The 24,049-nt window shown below is 37.9% G+C and overlaps 1 protein-coding gene across 7 annotated transcripts in view; it reads right to left on the bottom strand.

Moving 5' to 3' along the window:
- CMSS1 (cms1 ribosomal small subunit homolog) overlaps positions 1-24,049 on the bottom strand; it is a 374,963-nt gene that overhangs the window by 17,164 nt on the left and 333,750 nt on the right. For 6 of the 7 annotated variants that reach the window (XM_032406411.1, XM_032406417.1, XM_032406414.1 and 3 more), the window contains 3 exons: positions 22,936-23,030; positions 4,594-4,665; positions 2,668-2,797 (listed from right to left, as the gene is read on the bottom strand). In XM_032406411.1, the coding sequence (XP_032262302.1) occupies positions 2,668-2,797; positions 4,594-4,665; positions 22,936-23,030 (297 nt within the window). The remainder of the gene's footprint in view (positions 1-2,667; positions 2,798-4,593; positions 4,666-22,935; positions 23,031-24,049) is intronic. The other variant, XM_032406412.1, reaches the window with a different exon arrangement.

The following is a 24,049-nucleotide window of genomic DNA, read 5'->3' as shown; positions in this document are numbered from 1 at the left end:
CATTTAGCACTGATCTAAACCACACTGCAGCTCTCAGGAGGACAGCTGAGTTAACTCCAAGAAATTCCTGCCTCAAAACTAATTAAGTGCCCATGTGTATGACATTAACAATGTACAGTGAACAATATTAATTGAAAAGACATGTTCCTGCCCTACAGACACAAATAACCTCAAATCAAAACCAAGTTAGACACTCAGCAAACTAATAGGAACAGTACTTCATTATCTATATTCACCGTATATTTATGCCCCTGCCTCTGCCTGTTCCAGACAACCCACAGTGTGCCCCTCCTCTGCTCTACTGTGGTTCCTCTCTGTCCTTTCATATGTAGGAAACTAGGGTCTTTTCTACTAAACGTTCTCATGATGCCTTATTCACTGTGTCTCAGAATGGCCTAATTTCTTAACTGAAAATGAAAACCTGTTCTTTTTGTGTATAAAATATTTTTAACATATTTTTAACATTTTCCTTTCTTCCTAAACCAAGCCATGACCATACATTCTTGTTTAACAAGATAACTGAACTGTAACAGAGCAATTATATAATGTAAACTCACTATAGAACTCAAAAGACTCTTAGAGGTTTCTTCTGACCTCTGTATCTCTGTAATGCTAGAAAATTAAAATTTATGATGTTCCCTAAGTATCCAGAGTAGCAGTGATCCCACTATCTCACAAATCCTTCCTGAGTTGAAGGTGCACTCTAACAAAGAACCAGAAGGACCAAGCAACCACTGAGTCAAACTTCAGTTAAACTTTGAACAGAAGCTTGTTGTAACACTTTGTTCCTGCGATACAGCAGTCAGGACAGAGCTCTCCTCAAAGGAACTAGGCCTGGAGAGGAGTGGTTTCTAACTGCTGTTGGAGCCATCTAGGCTTTGTGAGTCTAAAACTCCAGATCTCACTCATGTGGAAATGTACTCCTTAAATTCTGGAAAAGAAACAGACACGGGCACTCCTGTTTCCAAACTCAACGTCCTTTTTTTTGTTGTTTTTTTAAAGCACATCACAAAGGAATTATAAAAATTCAGGGAACAGGATGTTTTTCAGCTCCTTAAGCCTCTAGAAAGCATAAAGTTGTAACAGAAAAGGGAAATCAAGCTACCCTTGACTTTTTCCAACAGCAGTAATTAGGTATCCCTAGTAATCTATAAATAGCTCATCTGAAAGAGTGGTACCCAAACTTTGTGTGGTTTGATTTTGTAACAACATCTCTTTAATCTCTGCCCCAAAGAGTTACAGGATGTATCAGAATTTTCAAAATTAATTAAAATCAGTTGTTACAAGACTTTTGCAATATCTTTTTAACTTAATTATAAATATTCTAAGGCAGTAGATCTCAAACAATAGTAGGTTTAAGAATCACTTGGGGCTGGGGCGCCTGGGTGTCTCAGTTGGTTGAGCGGCTGCCTTCGGCTTAGGTCATGATCCTGGAGTCCCTGAATCGAGTCTCGCATCGGGCTCCCTGCTCGGCAGGGAGCCTGCTTCTCCCTCTGACCCTCCCCCCTCTCATGTGCTCTCTCTCTCATTCCGTCTCAAATAAATAAATAAAATCTTTAAAAAAAAAAAAAAAAAAAAGAATCACTTGGGGCGAGGTGTCGGCTATGCTAAAAATGCAGAATTTTATTCCTGTCTTTAGATAGTTTGCTTGAAATAGTCTGGCCTGGGACCCAAAACACTACCATAAAAATAAAACTGTAACTAGAAATCTGTGATAAGGACAACAAAACTAAGATGCTTATTAAAGCTAAAGTTTGGGCACCTGGGTGGCTCAGTTGGTTGAGCGTCCAATTCTTGGTTTCAGCTCAGGTCATCATCTCTTGGGTCATGAAATTGGGCCTGGCATCGAGCCCCTGACTGACCTTTGGGCTCCCTTCTCAGCATAGAGTTTGCTAGAGATTCTTTCCCTCTCCCCGTCCCCCCACTTGTACGTGTGCACTTCTCTTTCTCAAATAGATAAATCTTTAAAAAAAAAAGCTAAAGCTCTTGTCTATAGAGGGTGAGTAAACTAATGTTTCATATCTATAGTTTTAAATGTGTGCTTTATCTTTACTTTAATTTAACTTCTTTCCTCAACTAGGGATTCTTACTCCTTCAAGAATGCTAAAAAAAATGCACACTCAACAATTAGCTTTTTTAAAAAAAAGCAATTACAAACCTTGTTTATTTATTTTTGTAATTAAAGATTTTATTTTTATTTAGTTGACAGAGAGAGCACGAGAGAGCACAAGCAGGGGGAGAGGCAGAGGGAGAGGGAGAAGCAGGCTCCCCGCTGAGCAGGGAGCCCGATGTGGGGCTCGATCCCAGGACCCTGGTATCATGACCTGAGCTGAAGGCAGATGCTTAACCAACTGAGCCACGCAGGTGCCCCCAAATCTTTCTTTAGATTGAACAAATACCATTTAGCATCTTAATAAAGAAATCATTCAAAAGTTAAAACTGTGAGGTTGAGGAAGGGAGTATTAGCATGTGGAAAATACATTGATTCACTGGCAGAGATACCTAGTTATAACATACATAGTGGAGAAAAGATAAACCCTCTTTGCTCCTCCGCATCTGGAAAGTTGATAGCAATAACAATGAGTCCTGCTAAATGATTAACTTCAGAATAGTAAGGGAAAAAAAAAAAAAAAAAAGAGGAAAAAAGCCAAACAAGTCTGGCTGTACCTGGTAGGTTTAGTTCTTCTAATTCAATCACTGAGCGACTGCTGCTGTAATAGTCCTTCATCAACTTCTGTAGGTCTTCAGGGGTCCCTGGTTTTGGCTCTGATTTTGCAAGAACATCAGTAATTTTCTTCTACAACATGAGAAGGAAGAAAAAAACCTCAGGAAGATAGATTTTAGAATGATGTTAGCTTAGAATAGCTAAGAATCCTCTGGTACTTAAACTGCTTATAGATTTTGGTGATAGCTGAGTATGAATGTGAGTTCTAATAAATACACTTGAACAAACTTAGTAAATAAATACTTTTTGGATACAAATACTGCTTTGAAAAATGAATGGGTGATCTAAAAGTCTCTTTGTAACTCTTGGTCAATGGCTTTCAGGAGAACTGAAATTTCTGTAGGAGTCTCCATAATAGGGCATTCCTTTCTGTTAAAAGCCAAGAAATCTTGTTGCTGTGGGAACCTCTCTTTAATCCTTCAATGATTTTTATTCCTGAGAGTAGAATTTTGAGAATTTTTTGCCAAACCTGGTTTTTAAGGCACTGAGTCTCAGTTTGGTTTTCTGGGATTAAGGTAAAACCTGCTGGAGTAATCTGAGCATTGGAGCCCACTGCACAGGAGGACTGTAGACTCTCGATTGTCAAGTCTTGGGAGAGAGTCTTGAAGTGGCCCCATGGAAAGCAGAACAGGAATAACCTTATAGCATCAATTCTGATTTGGATTCATTTGTGTAGCATTTACTGAGTGCCTGCAACATACTAGGAACATACCACTGTTCGGTTAATTTTCATCAACTTTCCTTCTCATTTCCTTCTAATGTTTCATCAAAGATCCACAAAGAGCCACTCTCCACCCCCACATGTTCAACTCCTTCCACAATATCCTCATTTCTATACCACTGCCAAGAATGGTAAAAGTTCTGTCAAATGAATTAACTTTTAAAAATATGTCATCAGTAGGCACATTTTAGCATGACCTCAGCCAAGGCTAAAACTATCTAGCTAGAGTTTTGACCTTGAGCCACCAAGAACTTAACACTCCTGAAGGCCATTAGTGTACAAACTTATCAAAGAGAAGTTAAAGTCATTTCTTTAAGGACTTGCCAAACCTCAGCCAATTTGGCATCTCCCATCTTTCTATTTGGCCATTTGTGAGCAACGAAAACATATGCATACATACTCTTAACTTTCTAAAAGCTTGCTGTTAAGTAATTGGTTTGAATCCATCTTCTTTCCTCTAATCCCAATCATATTTCGTCTTCTGAATTCAGCAGTAGACTTTCTTGGCAGGGAGAGAATTACACTGCTGTTTTCACAACTGTGGTGGAAGGTCAAGCTAACCACACTTTCTCCAAGGCTGAGCTGTCAGAAAGCCTGTATAGGAGCAACAGAGTCTTCCATGCACTCACAGGCAAATACTAAAATGTAAGGGGAGTCTTTTGCTTTAAATTATGGTTCCAAATTACGGTCAGAAATGCCTTATACTACTGTCATCTGGTTATTATTTTCTTTTTATTAATACTCTAAGATATAAGGTTTAAAAAACTGAAATGGATATGAAAAGAAAGTTGGTAAATTTCTTTCCTTGGGCATAGCCAGAAGGGCCAGAGGGCAGGACAGCTTTGGGCTTCTTCTAGACTTAGAAATTCATGTTTATCTTCTAACAACCATGAAAATGATGAAAACAAAGGTGGATAACAAAGATGTTTGGTGCTCCACAAGACTGAAATAGGAATCAGAAGAATTTGTTTTTAGCTCCAACAGAAACACTTAATATGAGTGACCTTAGGAAAGTCACCAACCTCACTGAATCTTACAGTCTCTAAAGTGGGAATTATAACAATTGCCTCATCAAAGTACAGTATATAGAAATGTGAGGTAAATCACCTGGGGTTGTAAGAAAATTGTAAGAAAGTATTAATAATACCTTTCTTCTCCTCCTTGTCTTGGTGGCATCTTCTTTTGTTTCCTTTGGTTGTATCAAGAAACATTCCTTAGGCTGTAAAGAGATACAGATGAGGAAATTTTCATCTTAGCATGATGAGGTGTCAACTAATGGTAGGGACCCCAAAGTACCTAGGCCATACATGTATTCTTCATAGTATCTTGGTAATATTATACAGACAGTGATGCCGGAAGACCAATAGGCTATTAGGCAGGGGCTGGGCTGAGGGAATTTGAGAAAATCAGAAATGGCCAATGACTTGAGACTGGAAAATCTTTGAACAAAGGTGAAAATGTGTGAGTGAGTGTATATGTGTGTTTGAAGTGGTGGTGCAGGGCATTAAAGATTGAAGACAGTGGCCAGGTTTATAAAATACAGGCAGAAATAGATGTGATTAAAATTAAGATGTGGTAAGAAAGTCTTTGACTAGAGTGACTGGCACTTTCCATGAGCTAGCAATGTGTGAGCCTGTATTTCCAAGTCATTGGTTTACTATTTTGTTATTCATTCCTTTCCTCTTTCAATAAGCATTGAAAAACTGAAGTAGGACATATTTACTTACATTTTTATAAAACCAGCTGCACCAAATGCCTTATCTATAGTGACTACAAAATGAATGTTTCTGCTGATGGTCTGACAAAAGTCTCAGCACAATAGCATTCTGAGTAATCAATTTTGCCTGTTGACGTGACCCTTGAGTACCCTATATAGGTTAGGGCTATTTTTACCCTGAAGGTTTTTATTTAATGTAGAAAAACAGGAGATTTGGATTAAGACCTTGATTTATAAAATAGAATGCCTCAGATTCCATATTTATTAATCATAAGCAGGAATATAAAATGTTTCCTGTGCTGGTTCTTTTATGCAACATTTTCAAACAAGTTGCCAAGTAAGATATAAAATATGAGTGAAAACTTATTCTGAGTTTTTCCTGGATTAAGTTTCCATCCCAACTAGAAAGTACTCAGTTTAAACTGGTAAGCTACTATCTAAAACAATCTTGGCTCTACTGGCTCTGTTTAAAATGATTACAGATGAAGCTTTCTATTAAAGTTTGTAGACAGCCTACAGATTAAGAATGCCCATGGCTTGAAGCCAGGAGATCTCTCTCTCTATATCTATCTATCTATCTATCTATCTATCTATCTATCTATCATCTATCTACATAATTTCTTCAAGACATGGGGACAGGACCAGCAGTTTCTAGACTCTGTTTCAGTTAGTAGAAAAGCAGATTCAAAGGTTCAGGATTAAAGTAACATGTGACTCTTGAAATTTTAGCTTCTTCTCAATTAAAACAAAAACCTGCCAAAAGCAGTTGCATCGTAGCTAAAGAAAAGAAAGATATTATGACCTCTCTTATTTAGAAAGTTAAGCTGTCTTGTGGATGAAGATGCATGCCAATTTGATGCTGGTACATGCCAATTAGAAACTGGGCCAAGGCCACTAATATGTCACAGAAGCTGCCAGATGGTCATAAGAGTCCAATTACAGGTCAGGCCAACATTCAGTTCATATTCATACGGCAAGGGCCTGGATATGATTAGCAGATCCCTCAAGGCATACTGTAGTATCTTGTCACCAGTATCATGGTTTTTGGGAATCAGATGTAGAAACCTGTTCCATTTTGTTATTTAGCAAACGAGGGTTCTCTCTAACAGTATGTTCAATGTGCAAGGTTGTATTTATGTTAGGTTTACAAAGCCAATTAACTCTAACATGACATAAATTAAATCTGGAAATGAGCTCGGTTATAGGGATATGGACTGTCCAATTCTGGAGGAAAAAATAAAAACTTAATTCTGAATCATGCATAGGAAAAAAGAAACATGCTTGATGAACTATTTTAGTTAAGATACTGCATGAGGTTTAAATGTTAGGTTCAAATTCTTAGATCATCCTAAAGGAAATACAGTATATTATTTGTTTTCTGGGAGCAGTTGCCTTTTGTGGTTGAGGCTGGGCAGTAATGAAGAAGCTAAGTTTATGGGGGCAATTTCCACAGAGATGAGATGGCTTTATGAAGAAATACAAAATCCATTTTATTAAAAATTCCTAAATTTAGACAGCTGCCTTACAAATACTGATGCTTACCTGCAGAGAGACTAGGTAAAAAGATATAGGAGACTCAGGCCAGACTAGCTAACCATTTCTGGAAACCAATTTCATCAGTATATGGCTTTGACAGTTGATAAGTAATTTCATTTCTTTACATGAAATCTAGTGATTTTTTAAAGCATAGCTTAAATATGTACTTTAAATATTTAGAAATATATATGAAAAAATTAATCTTTAAGTGAAGCATTTGAGGCATATTCTCAATTCCTTAAAGTGTCAAAAATTATATCCTTTAAGAATGATTCTTCTAGTTAAACATGGCAAATCAACCTCAAAAATGCCACTAAACTAAAAATGAAGGCAACTGAAAAAGGTATAAATTTGTAAGGACCATGAAATCAGGGGAGAACATAGTAGTGGAGAGATTTCAACAACATTTTGGAGAATGGAAAATGGTTGAAACATCCTTGGATGGAAGTGATTTAGCAGAAAGGTAGAGCTAGCACCAAGGTTTCTGGAGAGGTGGAAGCTAACAGTAAGTGAGGTTGTTTGACCTATTGGACTCTGAAAGGGTTTGGTAGTTGGAGACACAAGGTACTACAGAGAGTGAAGGGTTTAAAAGAAGGACATTGGTTGAAAGTTTATATATAGAATGATTAGGCTCCTTCCCATCTCCCACTGGGTTATATCTCCTGTCCAGGAAGCCAAGCAACTATCTGATTACTGCTTCCTCTCATCTTGCTTTTCCTGGCAGCAGACAGGAGATTTATTCTCTGGAGAGAACAAGAGGACCAAGAAATCTGGCACAGGGAAGATAGGACAGAGGTTGAGACTCACTTCCTTTTCCTGTCCCTATTTTGAATGTCTTGAGCCAGACTTATATATTGTATGCAGGAGCCTCCTGAATTTTTTTCTGGAAAAATGAAATGGACTAAGAGAAATGCCACAAGAGAGTGACATTTGGTGGGCATAGTAAATATAGCTTGCTATCCTATTATCCTGCTATGAAGTTCACTAATCAACAAGCCTCACATATGCACAAAAATATTCCATCAGCTTTTTAGTGTCTCTCTTTTTAATATGAATAGACAGCTAAGATAAGTGTCCAACATGAAAGCAAATAAACAACAAAAAGATAAAAGGTTCAAAACAATTATAATTAATATTCTCAGACAGATAAGGGAAGAATTTCAGCCACGAGACAAAAAAGAAAACAAATAAGAAAACTGGAATAAAAATGTAGGAGGAAGGCTTGAAGACAAAGGAAATCTCCCAAAAAGATGAAAAATAGTAAGAATATTAGATAGGGAATCAGCCCAAGAGATTCAACATCCCAATAAAAGGTATTACAGAAAAACGGACTATATAACTGGGAAAGGAGTGATCAAAGAAATAACACAATAAAAACTTTCCAGAATGAAGGAAACTTTTCAGAATATGAAACTCTAAACTGAAAGCCCACTATGTATACAATATAATGAATATGAAAAATATACACACTGAGGAGCATCATTGTGAAATTTCAGATCATGGGCAAACAAAAAAGACTAAAAATTTCCAAAAAGAAAAACAATAACTTACAAAATACAAAGAGTCCAGAAAAAGAATTGTGTTGGACCTTGCAATAGCAATATAGCATGCTAGGACTTAATGGAACAATGCCTTCAAAATTATGAGGAAAATTTATTTGCAAGTTAAACTTTTATACCCAGCCAAACTATGGGTCAAGTTAAGAGTAAAATAAAGGTATTTTCAGGTATTTAAGGTCTCAAAAAATTGATTTCCTATCCATAGATACTAAAGGCTGTATTCCAGCAAAATAAAGGGCTAACCCAAGAAAGAGGAAGATATGGGATTCAGCAAATAAGGAAACTAATCCAGGAGAATGTTGAAGGGACAGTGAAGAGAAATCTCAATTGCTCAACAGACAAGAAAATAACCAATTCAGAGTGGAATAGGAGTATAGAGGCCTTCAGGGAAGAAAAATGAGTGATCTATTTGAGCATATGGAAAGTATTATTCATGGACATGTGGGAAAGATATTGGAATATATGGAAACAATTAACAGTAGGAACACAACAAGCTAGGCAAATGAAGAAATGAGGTAATTATTAATGCCATGAAAACAAAGAGTTGCATAAGAAAGGAGGAATGATTATAGCTCCCCCCCCAGCACTGAACAGTAGTTCTGTGATCATAATCGTGAGATATTGACAACCATTTTAACCAAAATGTGATATTGTGTTAGCAGAATTAGCAGTCAGAGAGGGAATAAGGGGTAGATGGGAGAGCTGTGTCCTCATATGCTATCTCAGGAAGTTAACAGATCATGTCAGGAGCTGATAAATCAAAAAACAGCAGTATAAACTATACACTAGCAAGTATGAAAAATAACTAAAAGTGGAGGGTAGTTGCCTCTGAAGAAAGACCTACCATGAGAGCAGGAAAGGTGATGCTGTTTTTTTATGAAAAACTTTTAATAGTGTTTGATTATCACTTTGTTAAAAAAAAATTAAATTGCCATTTTACAACAAAAACAAATATGTTCATTGTAAAAATAAAAAAAAATTAGAACTGGCTTTTTAGTTTCTTTTGGTTTTGGTCAAAAGTTATTTAGTACACACCCACCAAAATGTCTAAAATTAAAAGACTGATAATTTCAAATATTTACAAGGATATAAAACAACCAAAACTGTTATACATGGATGGTGGGAGTATAAAAATGGTACACTGGTTTTGGAAAAAAGTCTGTCAGTTTTTAGAAAACTAAACATGACTCAGCAATTCTACTCCTATGCATTTACTCAAGAGAAATAAAAGTGTTCACAAAAGACCTGTATAAATATTCATGGCAGATTTATTCATAATAGCTCCAGAGAGGAAGTAGCCTCAGGTATCCATCAATAGAAAAATACATAAACTGTGGAGTATTCATATAATTGAATATTACAAAGTGTTATGAACTGAATTGTACCCTCCTCCCTCCCATTCATATTTTGAATCCCAATCCCCAATGTGATTGTATTTGGAAATAGGGACTTTAAAGAGGTAATAAAATTTAAAGGAGGTCCTAGGGGTAGGGTCCTAATCCAATAGGATTTACGTTTTCATATGAGGAGGAAGAGACACCAAGGAGACACACACAGAGGAAAGACCGTGTGAGGACACAGTGAGAAACGGACCATCTACAAGCCAAGGAAAGAGGCCTCAGGAGAAATCAAACCTGTTGACACTTTGATCTCGGACTTCCAGTCTCCAGAACTGTGAGAAATAAATTTCTGCTGTTTAAGCCACCCAGTCTGTGGTATTTTGTTATGGAGGCCTGAACAGACTAATATACTCAGCAATTAAAAAAAAATGAACTACAATACATCAACAGGGATGAATCTAAAAAACACTGCACTGAATAAAAGCCTTGAACAAAAAAGCATATACTATATGATTTCATTTACATGACATCAGAACAGTGGTTGGCCCTGAGGCATGGAGTCTGGAATAGTGATTTGAGGTGGCATGAAAGGATTTTGGGGTAATGGTAATGTTCTTTAAACTGTAGGGGTTTGTGTTACAAAATTGTATCAATTTGTCAAAACTCTGTGAATGGTACCTTTGACATTTATGCATTTGATTGTATATTAACTTTACCTCGAAAGGAAAAAAGAAGATCTTTAAATACTGAACTTCACTTAATGATATACATGCTGAAGTGTCTGGGAGGAGTGTACTGATTTTGCCAATTACTTTGAAATGTGTCAAAAATTAGATGATTGACGGATGAATAGTGTTTCTGAACACATTGTTTGTAAAATTTTGGACTTTGAGGACACTGAGGGTGAGGGCTTGCAGAAAGTGAGGAAAATCTTATCGGAAACTGGAGGGAAGGGAATATTTGTTATGTAGTGGTACAGAGCTTAGCAATCCTGTTGTCTGCAGTACGTGGAAAATAGAAAACGTGTCTAATGCTGTGGGTAATCCAGCAAAGGAGATCCAAATAGTGTTGAAGATGTCACCTAATTTCTTCTGTGGCTTATAGTAAAATGGAAAAGGAAGAAGTTAAATTGAAAAAAGGACTATCAAAGAAGTAAAGGTATATGAGTGCAAATCCATTAAGACCTCAGAAAGAACAAAGGTGGTACCTCAGAGTATTTTTCAGCCACATAAGAGCTCTTTAAAGAAATTAAAAGTGTGTCTCACAGATTCTCTCAAACATGCCTCTACGAAACTTAAGGGGTACTGTCCCTCCATTATCTAAGCAGGGATCCATGGAAGAGAAAACTTTATCTGGAAAAGATTTATCTGGGTGTGACTTCTGCTCAATGGAGTAAACCCCAAGAAGAACCACAGAAGACCTACAAAATTCTTAAAGGTGTTATATATTCAGAAATACCTCTAGTTTGAGCTGAGAAGGTGAGAGATGGAATAAAATGAGGCGAAGTCTTTGAACCCTGAGAATTCTACTGTCAAGAAGCAGACTGAAAGAACTGTTCCACTGCAAATACAAGCTACCTTTCATTAAAAAAAAGGAGGGGGGGAGAGGATGGCTCAGAGGGCAACACAAGGAACCCAAAAAGTAGAGCTGAGAACCATAGAAGAACCTTAGGAACCTGGACCTTAACACTTAATAAAGAAACTCCCAACATTTTCAAATGCTGTGGGACTAATGACTCCTTGTGCCCACCAATTGAATAGAAATGTCTATAAAGGTTATGCTATACTTGTATTTCTTCTGCTTCCCAGGTTGAGAAGAAATGTACTCAAGGAGCTATACTTAAGGAACTAAACCTGAGGACCCTCAGGCGCCCCTGAACCTGATTAGACAACGAAATTCTGGGCACTGAGCTTATCCTGTAAAGGGAGGGGACTTTTGCTTTCCTTGTGAGGGGTGAATATATTACGTATATGGGAGGGATATAAAATCACTGGGGGCCAGAGGGCAGACCAAGGAAGCCAGATTCCAGGATAGCTACCAATGATCTCCAGGTATTCATTCCCATCTTTTGAATTACTGACTTGATTCCTTTTATTTTTTTAAATATTTATTTATTTATTTGAGAGAGAGACAGTGAGGAAGGGGCAGAGGGAAAGGGAGAGAGAAACTTAAGCAGATGCTGTGCTGAGTGTGGAGCCCGAAGCAGGGCTTGATCTCAGACCCTGAGATCAAGACCTGAGCTGAAACCAAGAGTCGGATGTTTAACTGACTGAACCACCCAGGTGTCCCAAGAATAATCCTGAAGATGAAGAGTGGGAGAGATATGAAATAATCAATGCTCAAATAAATAAATATTAAGAAAATACAATAGTTGAGAAAGGTGAGTAAAGAGGGAAAAGGATAAGTACTCTTACTGAAGAGTCCTTTATGATCTGAGGAGCTAAGCAAAAGGCTACCTTAAAAAAAGATGCCCAGTGTGGTGTCTGAGGGAGAGAGGATGGGTCATGGAACCATGGCTATTGACATCATGGAGGCATCAATGAAAAGTCACAAAACCCCTCATAAGGAATTATATTCTGGGAACCATAATTAAAAAGTCACTAGGGTTGGCTCTGAAGTGACTGATGTTGAGGAGGGAAGAGGGTGATGCAATCTCTAGAAGTAGGGAATTCATCATTTTTTTGGAAGCAATATCTGGAAAAAAAGAAGTGTTGGCAAATCTTTACACTTACATTATTAAGGAGGCCAAGGATGATTATTTAGATGTGAAATGGTTGCTAGAGGTGATGTAGTTGCATGGGTAAAAAACTTTTATAAAGTTATAAATCTGCTGCTTGAAAATACTGAACAGATGGGAGGAATGGACTCAGTAATAGAAATGTGAGGCCCAGCTATGGCAAAGGAGGGAATATGATCTAACTCAATATATACTCTTACCTGTTGATATTTAAGCCTAAATGCATATTACAGCTGCAGCATAATGCCAGGAAGATCCTACACAAGTATAAAAAACCCCTTAAAGAACAGCAAAGCAGGGCACCTGCACGGCTGAGTTGGATAAGCGTCTGCCTTTGGCTCAGGTCATGATCTCAGGGTCCTGGGATCAAGCCTCCCCACTGGGATCCCCACTCAGTGGGGAATCTGCTTCTCTCTCTCTCCCTCTGCATGCCCCCTCCCCGCTCATGTGTGTACTCTCTCTCTCTCAAATAAATAAATAAGTAAAATCTTAAAAAAAAAAAAAAGAACAGTAAAACAATGAGACAAATTTGAAAAAAATTCAAAACTTAAATATAGCACAAAATAATTTCTTTTTTTTTCTTTTGTTTTGATCCAGGGAAAAAATGTAATAGTTACTATTAAAAAACAAATACCCTGGGGCGCCTGGGTGGCTCAGTTGTTAAGCATCTGCCTTCAGCTCAGGTCATGATCCCAGCGTCCTGGGATCGAGCCCCATATCAGGCTCCCTGCTCAGCAGGAAGCCTGCTTCTCCTTCTCCCTCTGCCCCTGCTTGTGCTCCCTCTCTTGCTGTCTCTCTCTCTCTCTCTGTCAAATAAATAAATAAAATCTTTAAAAAAAAACAAAAAAACCCCCCCAAAAACCAAATACCCTGTTACATCTGTCAAATGAATCAAGTGCCTAGCACTGTGCTAGGTACTGTAGTGAACACAAAAGAAACCCTGGGCCCCAAGTCGCTTATGAACAAGTTGGAGACTCAAGCTCTATGTATGTAAAAACTCTAGAAGGATTCAAGAAAGGTCAGCCTGCCAATAAGAAGGTCATCCTTGAGGTGGTGAGATGATTTCCAGAGGGAGAAGAGTAGCTGGAGGGAGAGAGGATGGGGAACCCAGAGAGGAGCAAGAGGGGCTGTTTGGGCAGTAAAGGGCAGTGGAAGAGAGATACCAGCTCAATCAAGGAGGGAGCTGGAAGAGGGACACTGGGTCACCAGAGTCTAAGAAACTCCTGTGGGTAGTAGATGGCTTACAAGTGGGGATACAAAGTGCTGTGATGGGAAGTGTGGTGAAAAAACTAGGATCTTGGTAAAATCATCCATTCTTTCATTTCACAAATAATGAGTACCAATTTGGGGTGAGGTTCTGTGCTAGGTGCTGTGGAGATGCACAGTTAAACTCTGTCCTAGAGGTATACAGCCTGGTGTGGGAACCAGGAGCTAGATGAAGAACACTCATATGAGGCAGTGGGGCACAAGAAGATTTCCTTGTGAGTTCTCTGGCCAGAGAAATTAGGACAGACTTGGAGAAAGGGGTTAGGGCATTCTGTCTACCTAAGACTTGGAGTAAGAGGATCCTAAGCTCACTTCACCACATAGGTACACCCCCAAATAGCAGCCACATCAGTGCAATGAACAAAGAAAATGACCCAGAGAAAGATTAAAATCACACCACGCATCTTTTCTGACTACAATGGTATGAAACCAAAAATTAATCACAATAAAAAAATCTGGAAGGTTCTATAACATGCTACTAAAGAATGAATGGGTCAACCAAGAAATCAAAGAGGAAATTAAAAAGTAAAGAGAAACAAATGAAAATGAAAACACAACCATCCAAAGTCTTTGGGATGGAGCAAAACTACTGAAGATGGAAGATTATAGCAATACAGGCCTACCTTAATAAGCAAGAAAAATCCCAAATAAACAACCTAATCTTAGACTTAAAGGAGTGAGAAACAAACAAACAAAGCCTAAAGCCAGGAGAAGGAAGGAAATAAAGATTAGGGCAGAAATAAATGAAATAAAGACTAAGGAAACAACAGAACAGACCAATGAACCCGGGGTTGGTTATTTGAAAAGATCCAACAAAATTGATAAACCGTTAGCCAGACTCATCAAAAACAAGAGAGAGGACTCAAATCAAGTCAGAAATGAAAGAGGAGAAATAACTGATACCGCAGAAATACAAAGGATTATAAGAGAATATTATGAAAAATTATATGCCAACAAACTGGACAACCTAGAGGAAATGGATAAATTCCTAGAAACATAACTTCCCAAAACTAAATCAGGAAGAAATCGAAACTCTGAACAGACTAATTACTGGCAATGAATTTAAATCAGTAACCAAAAATCTCCCAACAAACAAAAGTCCTGGACCAGGTGGCTTCACAGGTGAAACCTACCAAACATTTACAGAAGAGTTAATACCCTTTCTTCTCAAATTGTTCCAAAAACTACAAGAGGAGGGAATGCATCCAAATTCATTCTATGAGACCAGCATTACTGAGATACCAAAACTAGATAAAGACACTACAAAAAAAGAGAACTGTTGGCTGATACCTCTGATGAACATAGATGCAAAAATCCTTAACAAAATATTAGTAAACTGAATCCAACAGCAAGTTAAAAAAATGACTCACCACAACCAAGTGGGATTTATTCCTGGGGTGCGGGGTGGTTCAATATTCTCAAATCAATCAACATGATACATCACATCAACAAGAGAAAGGATAAAAACCATACGATCATTTCAACTGATGCAGAAAAAGCTTTTGACAAAGTACAACCATCCATTCATGATAAAAAACTCTCAACAAAGTAGATTTAGCAGGAACATACTTCAACATAATAAAGCCCATATAAGAAAAGCCCACAGCTAACACACTCATTTTTGAAAAACTGGGATCTATTCTTCTAAGATCAGGAAGAAGACAAGGATATTTACTCTCACCACTTTTATTCAACATAGTACTGGAAGTCCTAGCCACAGCAATCAGACAAGAAAAAGAAATAGACATCCAAATTGGTAAGGAAACTTTCACTATTTGCAGGTGACATGATACTCTACATAGAAAACCTGAAAGACTCCACCAAAAAACTACTAGAACTGATAAATGAATTCAGTAAAATAGCAGGATATAAAAGTAATATACAGAAATCTGTTGCATTTCTATACACCAATAATGAAGTAGCAGAAAGAGAAATTAAGAAAACAATCCCAACAAGAACCATATGATCCTCTCAATAGATGCAGAAAAAGCATTTGACAAAGTACAGCATCCTTTCTTGATTAAAACTTTTCAGAGTGTAGAGATAGAGGGTACATACCTCAATATCATAAAAGCCATCTATGAAAAACCCACAGTGAATATCATTCTCAATGGGGAAAAACTGAGAGCTTTCCCCCTAAGGTCAGGAACAGGGCAGGGATGTCCACTATCACCACTGTTATTCAACATAGTATTAGAAGTCCTAGCCACAGCAGTCAGACAACAAAAAGAAATAAAAGGCATCCGAATCAGCAAAGAAGAAGTCAACTCTCACTCTTTGCAGATGACATGATACTTTATGTGGAAAACCCAAAAGACTCCACCCCAAAATTGCTAGAACTCATACAGGAATTCAGTAAAGTGGCAGGATAGAAAATCAATGCACAGAAATCAGTTGCATTTCTGTTGGGAAAATTGGACAGCCACATGCAGAAGAATGAAACTGGACCATTTCCTTACACCACACACAAAAATAGACTCCAAATGGTTGAAAGACCTCAATGTGAGACAGGAGTCCATCAAAATCCTAAAGGAGAACACAGGCAGCAACCTCTTCGACCTCAGCCGCAGCAACTTCTTCCTAGAAACATCGCCAAAGGCAAGGGAAGCAAGGGCAAAAATGAACTATTGGGACTTCATCAAGATAAAAAGCTTTTGCACAGCAAAGGAAACAGTCAACAAAACCAAAAGACAACTGACAGAATGGGAGAAGATATTTGCAAATGATATATCAGATAAAGGGCTAGTATCCAAAATCTATAAAGAACTCATCAAACTCAACACCAAAAGAACAAAGAATCCAATCAAGAAATGGGCAGAAGACATGAACAGACATTTTTCCAAAGAAGACATCCAAATGGCCAACAGACACATGAAAAAGTGCTCAACATCGCTCGGCATCAGGGAAATCCAAATCAAAACCTCAATGAGATACCACCTCACACCAGTCAGAATGGCTAAAATTAACAAGTCAGGAAATGACAGATGTTGGCGGGGATGCAGAGAAAGGGGAACCCTCCTACACTGTTGGTGGGAATGCAAGCTGGTGCAGCCACTCTGGAAAACAGTATGGAGGTTCCTCAAAAAGTTGAAAATAGAGCTACCATATGATCCAGCAATTACACTACTGGGTATTTACCCCAAAGATACAAAAGTAGGGACCCGAAAGGCTACGTGCACCCCGATGTTTATAGCAGCAATGTCCACAATAGCCAAACTGTGGAAAGAGCCAAGATGTCCATCGACAGATGAATGGATAAAGAAGATGTGGTATATATATACAATGGAATATTATGCAGCCATCAAAAGGAATGAGATCTTGCCATTTGCAACGACGTGGATGGAACTGGAGGGTATTATGCTGAGCGAAATAAGTCAAACAGAGAAAGACATGTATCATATGACCTCACTGATATGAGGAATTCTTAATCTCAGGAAACAAACTGAGGGTTGCTGGAGTGGGGGGTGGGGTGGGAGGGATGGGGTGACTGGGTGTTGGACACTGGGGAGGGTATGTGTTCTGGTAAGCGCTGTGAATTGTGCAAGACTGTTGAATCTCAGATCTGTACCTCTGAAACAAATAATGCAATATATGTTAAGAAAGAAAAAAAGAAGAAGAAGAATGTAGCAGGAGGGGAAGAATGAAGGGGGGGGAATCGGAGGGGTAGATGAACTATGAGAGACAATGGACTCTGAAAAACAAACTGAGGGTTCTAGAGGGGAGGGGGTTGGGAGGATGGGTTAGCCTGGTGATGGGTATTGAGGAGGGCACGTTCTGCATGGAGCACTGGGTGTTATGCAATGAATCATGGAACACTATATCTAAAACTAATGATGTAATGTATGGGGATTAACATAACAATAAAAAAATTAAAAAAAAAAAGAAATCAGTTGCATTTCTATACACCAACAACAAGACAGAAGAAAGAGAAATTAAGGAGTTGATCTCATTTATAATTGCACCCAAAACCATAAGATACCTAGGAATAAATCTAACCAAAGAGGCAAAGAATCTATACTCAGAAAACTATAAAATACTCATGAAAGAAATTGAGGAAGACACAAAGAAATGGAAAAACATTCCATGCTCATGGATTGGAAGAACAAATGTGAAGATGTCAATGCTACCTAGAGCAATCTACACATTTAATGCAATCCCTATCAAAATACCATCAACTTTTTTTCAAAGAAATGGAACAAATAATCCTAAAATTTGTATGGAACCAGAAAAGACCCCGAATAGCCAGAGGAATGTTCAAAGAAAAGCAAAGCTGGTGGCATCACAAGTCCAGACTTCAAGCTCTATTACAAAGCTGTAATCATCAGCGGCTTTCCGTAGTGTAGTGGTTATCACGTTTGCCTAACAAAGCTGTAATCATCAAGACAGTATGGTACTGGCACAAAAAGAGACACATAGATCAATGGAACAGAACAGAGAGCGCAGAAATGGACCCTCAACTCTATGGTCAACTAATCTTCAACAAAGCAGGAAAGATTGTCCAATGGAAAAAAAACAGTCTCGAGTGCCTGGGTGGCTCAGTCGTTGAGCGTCTGCCTTCGGCTCAGGTCATGATCCCAGGGTCCTGAGATCAAGCCCCGTATCGGGCTCCCTGCTCGGTGGGGAGCCTGCTTCTCCCTCTCCCACTCCCCCTGCTTGTGTTCCCTCTCTCACTGTGTCTCTCTCTGTCAAATAAATAAATAAAATCTTAAAAAAAAAAAAAAGACAGTCTCTTCAACAAATGGTGTTGGGAAAATTGGACAGCCACATGCAGAAGAAGGAAACTGGACCATTTCCTTACACCACACACAAAAATAGACTCCAAATGGTTGAAAGACCAAATGTGAGACAGGAGTCCATCAAAATCCTAAAGGAGAACACAGACAGCAACCTCTTCGACCTCAGCCGCAGCAACTTCTTCCTAGAAACATCGCCAAAGGCAAGGGAAGCAAGGGCAAAAATGAACTATTGGGACTTCATCAAGATAAAAAGCTTCTGCACAGCAAAAGAAACAGTCAACAAAAGACAACCTACAAAATGGGAGAAGATATTTGCAAATGACATATCAGATAAAGGGCTAGTATCCAAAATCTATAAAGAACTTATCAAACTCAACACCCAAAGAACAAATAACCCAATCAAGAAATGGGCAGAAGACATGAATAGACATTTTTCCAAAGAAGACATCCAAATGGCCAACAGACACATGAAAAAGTGCTCAACATATTATGCTAAGCGAAATAAGTCAATCAGAGAAAGACATGTATCATATGATCTCACTGATATGAGGAATTCTTAATCTCAGGAAACAAACTGAGGGTTGCTGGAGTGGTGGGGGGTGGGAGGGATGGGGTGGCTGGGTGATAGATATTGGGGAGGGTATGGGCTATGGTGAGTGCTGTGAATTGTGTAAGACTGATGAATCACAGACCTGTACCTCTGAAAGAAATAATAAATCATATATTAAAAAAAAAGACGATATTAGGAAGGGAAAAATGAAGGGGGGAATCGGAGGGGGAGACGAACCATGAGACACTATGGACTCTGAGAAACAAACTAAGGGGTTCTAGAGGGGAGGAGGGTGGGGGGAATGGGTTAGCCTGGTGATGGGTATTAAAGAGGGCATGTATTGAATGGAGCACTGGGTGTTATATGCAAACAATGAATCATGGAACACTACATCAAAAACTAATGATGTAATGTATGGTGATTAACATAACATAATAAAATAAAATTAAAAAAAAAGAAAACAATCCCATTTATAATTTCACCAAAAATAATAAAATACCTAGGGATATTACTCAGCCATCAGAAAGGATGAATACCCACCATTTGCACCGACATGGATGGAACTGGAGGGGATTATGCTAAGTGAAATAAGTCAAGCAGAGAAAGAATTATCATATGGTTTCATTTATATGTGGAACATAAGGAATAGCATGGAGGACATTAGGAGAAGAAAGGGAAAAATGAAGGGGGGATATCAGAGGGGGAGATGAACCATGAGAGACTATGGACTATGGGAAACAAACTGAGAGTTTCAGAGGGGAGGGGGGTGGGAGGATGGGTTAGCCTGGGGATGGGTATTAAGGAGGCCACGTATTGCATGGAGCACTGGGTGTTATACACAAACAATGAATCATGGAACACTATACCAAAAACTAATGACGTACTGTATGGTGACTAACATTATATAATAAATAAATAAATAAAAATAAATAAATAGTTAAAAAAATTAAAATTTCCTTTAAAAAAAATACCTAGGAATAAACTTAACCAAGGAGGTGAAAGACTTGTACTCTTAGAACTATAAAACACTGATAAAGGAAATAAAAGATGACACAAACAAATGGTAAGAGATTCCATATTCATTGATTAGGAACCAATATTGTTAAAATTTCCATATTACGCAATGCAATCTACAGATTTAACACAATCCCTATCAAAATACCAACATTTTCCACAAAACTAGAACAAATAATCCTAAATTTGTGTGGAACCACAAAAGACCCCGAATAACCAAAGCAATCTTGAAAAAGAACAAAATTGGAGATACTGCAATCCCAGATTTCAAGACATACTACAAAGCTATAGTAATCAAAACGGTATGGTATGGGCACAAAAACAGTAGATCAATGGAACAAAATACAGAGCCCAGAAATAAACCTATGTTTTTATGGTCAATTAATCTATGACAAAGGAGGCAAGAATATGCAATGGGAAAAAGACAGTCTCTTTAACAAATGGTGTTGGGAAAACTGGACAGCTACCTGACAAAGAATAAAATCTTGAGCACTTTTTTACTCCATCCACAAAAATAAACTCAAAATGGATTAAAGACCTAAATGTGAGACTTGAAAGCATAAGATTCCTAGAGGAAAACACAGGCACTTATCTCTTTGACATCAGCTATAGAAACATTTTTCTAGATATGTCTCCTTCGGGTAGGGAAACAAAAGCAAAATCAAACTATTGGCACTACATCAAAATAAAAAGCTTTTGAATAGAAAAGCAAATCATCAAAAAGAAAAGCAAATCATCAACAAAACAAAAAGACACCCTACTGAATGGGAGGTGTTTGAAAATGATATATCCAATAAAAAGTTAATATTCAAGATATATAAATAACTTATACAAACTCAGCACCAAAACCCCAAATAATCCAAGTGAAAATGGGCAGAGGATATAAACAGACATTTTTACAAAGTAGACATACAGATGGTCAAGAGACACATGAAAAGATGCTCAATATCACCAATCATGAGGAAACTGTAAATCAAAACCACAATGAGATATCACCTGACATATGTTAGAATGGCTTAAATAAAACACACAAGAAATAACAAGTGTTGACGAAAATGTGGAGAAAAAGGAACCCACCTGCACTGTTGGTGAGAATGCAAGCTGGTGCAACCACTGTGGAAAACAGTATGGATGTTCCTCAAAAAGTTAAAAACAGAATTACCATATGATCCAGTAATTCCCCTACTGGGTATTTATCCAAAGGAAAAAAAAACACTAATTCAAAAAGATACATGGACCCCTATGTTTACTGCAGCATTATGTAAATAGCCAAGATATGGAAGCAACCCAAGTGTCCATCCATAGATGAATGGAAAAAAGGTCACACACACACACACACACACACACACACACAATGTAATATTACTCGGCCATAAAAAAGAATTTGTAACAACAACATGGACGGACCTAGAGGGTATAAGGTTAAGTGAAATAAGCCAGAGAAAGACAAATACCATATGATTTCACTCACATATAGAATTTAAGAAACAAAACAAAGGAACAAAGGGGAAAAAAAAGAGACAAACCAAAAAATGACGCTTAACTATAGATAACAAACTGGTGTTTGCCAAAGGGGAGGTGGGTGGGGGGATGGGTGAAACCGGTAAAGGGGATTAAGAGTACACTTACCATGGTGAGCAGTAATAATGCATAGAATTGTTGAATCATTATATTGTACACATGAAATTAATATAACACTGTATGTTAATTATAGTTGAATAAAAAAGGTAAAATAAAATAATAGCAAAAAGAAAAAACAAAACCTAAACCTGATATGCAGCTTTGGAACAAAATATTTAATGGCTGGAGAGAAAACTGAGATGATTACACATTAAATATGTATATCTTTCTGTATTCCCCCATCCCACCAGGAAAAAATAAAATAAAGAAAATGAAGTGTTAATATTTGCTATAATAATTATCACTTTGGTGCTTACTCTTTGCCAACCACTGTTTGAGGTGCTTAACAAGTATTAGCTATTTATTTATTTATTTATTTGTCAGAGAGAGAGAGAGAGAGCACGCACAAGCACGGGGAGTGGCAGGAAGAGGGAGAAGCAGGCTCACCGCTGAGCAAGGAGCCTGATGTGGGACTCGATCCCAGGACCCTGGGATCATGATTTGAGCTGAAGGCAGATGCTTAACCCACTGAGCCACCCAGATATCCCAAGGATTAGCCATTTAATCTCTACTGCAACTCTGTGAGGAAGATATACTTATTATCACCATTTTACCAATGAGGAGACTGAGGTACAGAGAGTTTAACTTGCTTAAGGTCGCACAGCTTGTAGGTAAACCGATTCTCACAATTATCCTGAGCCTGGTTACAAACTGGGTAGAGTCACCCTCTCACGCGAATGAGTTTAGGACCACTTACAATAATAGTAAGACCACAAATCATTGCTATGAAGAAGATGATAATTTTAGTTTGACAGTAGATAATCCTTAAAAAAAAATCACACATGGTTACTGATCAGGTTTGAGGGACACATAATGTGAAAAAGCTGCAAATGGATGTGAGTGGTCAGTAGAAAGATTAAGAAGAAAATAAAAGGTTGTAAGTCCAGGAAGCAAAGTGTATCAAATGACCACTTTTGGTAATATTGAAGGTAGAAATCCCATGATAAATATTCATACAATGGACCATAACTCATGTTAGGTAGACATGAGACCCTGGAGACTGCTGTCAGCATGGCATGGTGCTGTAATCATGCATTGTTATGAGAGGTAATTTTACATATTTTTATGCTATTTGTCTTCTAGGAACTGTACCAAACAGAGTACTACTGGATCTTTGGTAAAAATGTGGTACAAGAATCTAAGATATCATTATTGTAAAATACATTTATATTGAAAAAAAATATTAAGGGTAAAAATAGACCTTGCTTATCATTAATGAAGCATGGGTTTTTTCCAAGGCAAAGAAGATAAAAGCTTCCCTAAAATTCCACCAACAACTGATGTTAAACAAGGAATGCTGAAGAGGGGTAGAAGAAGCTGATTCCAGAATTTAACAGTTTGACTCCTACAGTACTGTCACCTGTTCGGTTTTCTTTGACAGGGCAGGAACTGGAGCTGTCTCTTGCTGCATCATTTCTGGGTCTCCTCCTCCTTCATCATCTGATGCTTCTACAAAATATAAAGTTTAAAAATTAGAAAAGCATCTCTCTTTCTTTCTCCCATTGCTAGTGCAATCTTGGTACCACCTTTCTAGAAGGTTCTATCCCTTGACTCAGTAATTCTACCTCTAAAAAGCTGAATTCAAGGAAACAATCCAAAATATGGAGATTTAAGCACCAAGATGTCAGTCTTATTCATAAAACTGCAAAACTGAAGATTATCTAGATGTCTAACTTTTGAGAATGTTTAATTATGGAGCACTTAAACTGATTTTACAGATATTAAACTCCTCATTTTCAGATAAGAAAATTGTGGTTTAGAGGGGTAAAACAATTTGCCCGGGGTCACACACCTGGGAACCCAGATCTGTTTGAGTCCAAAGTCTTCTCCACAAGAGATACTGCCTGCCCTGAAAAACAGTAGCTCTTGATACCTGCGTGCTAGCCCAAGGGGAAATGTTAAGAGACTGTGACAAAAAGATTACAGATCATGAGAAACACTTATTTTGAATTTTTTAAATCTTTCAACAATGGAAAAAAGAAATTCTTACTCTAAGAGTTAGGAAAAATCAAAGTTTTAACAGTTTCTCTGTTTATAAAGCTCTACTGAGGAAATATAGCAACCATAGCCTCTTACTTCCCATAATGCCATACTGCCTTCCAGATTTTAGTGGTTGCTCTCCTTATCTATCTATCATCCATCTATCTATCCATCTATCTATCTATCTATCTACACTTCAAATCCCTACTGCTTTTTTTTAAATTTAAATTTTAGTTAGTGAACATACAGTGCAATATTGGTTTCTGGAGTAGAATTCAATGATTCATCACTTATGTACAACACACAGCACTCATCACAGCAAGTGCCCTCCTTAATACCCATCACCCATCTAGCCCATCCCCCACCCAACTCCCCCCATCAACCCTCAGTTTGTTCTCTATAGTTAAGAGTCTCTTATACTTTATTTCCCTCTCCCCCTTTTTTCTTTCTCCCCTTCCCATATGTTCATCTATTTTCTTTCATAACTT

The sequence above is a fragment of the Phoca vitulina genome, unplaced genomic scaffold, assembly GCF_004348235.1.
Source record: "Phoca vitulina isolate PV1807 unplaced genomic scaffold, GSC_HSeal_1.0 scaffold8, whole genome shotgun sequence".
NCBI lineage: Eukaryota > Metazoa > Chordata > Mammalia > Carnivora > Phocidae > Phoca > Phoca vitulina.
Note: the sequence above shows the minus strand (reverse complement) of the source record. Positions and strands in the feature narration are given on the sequence as shown.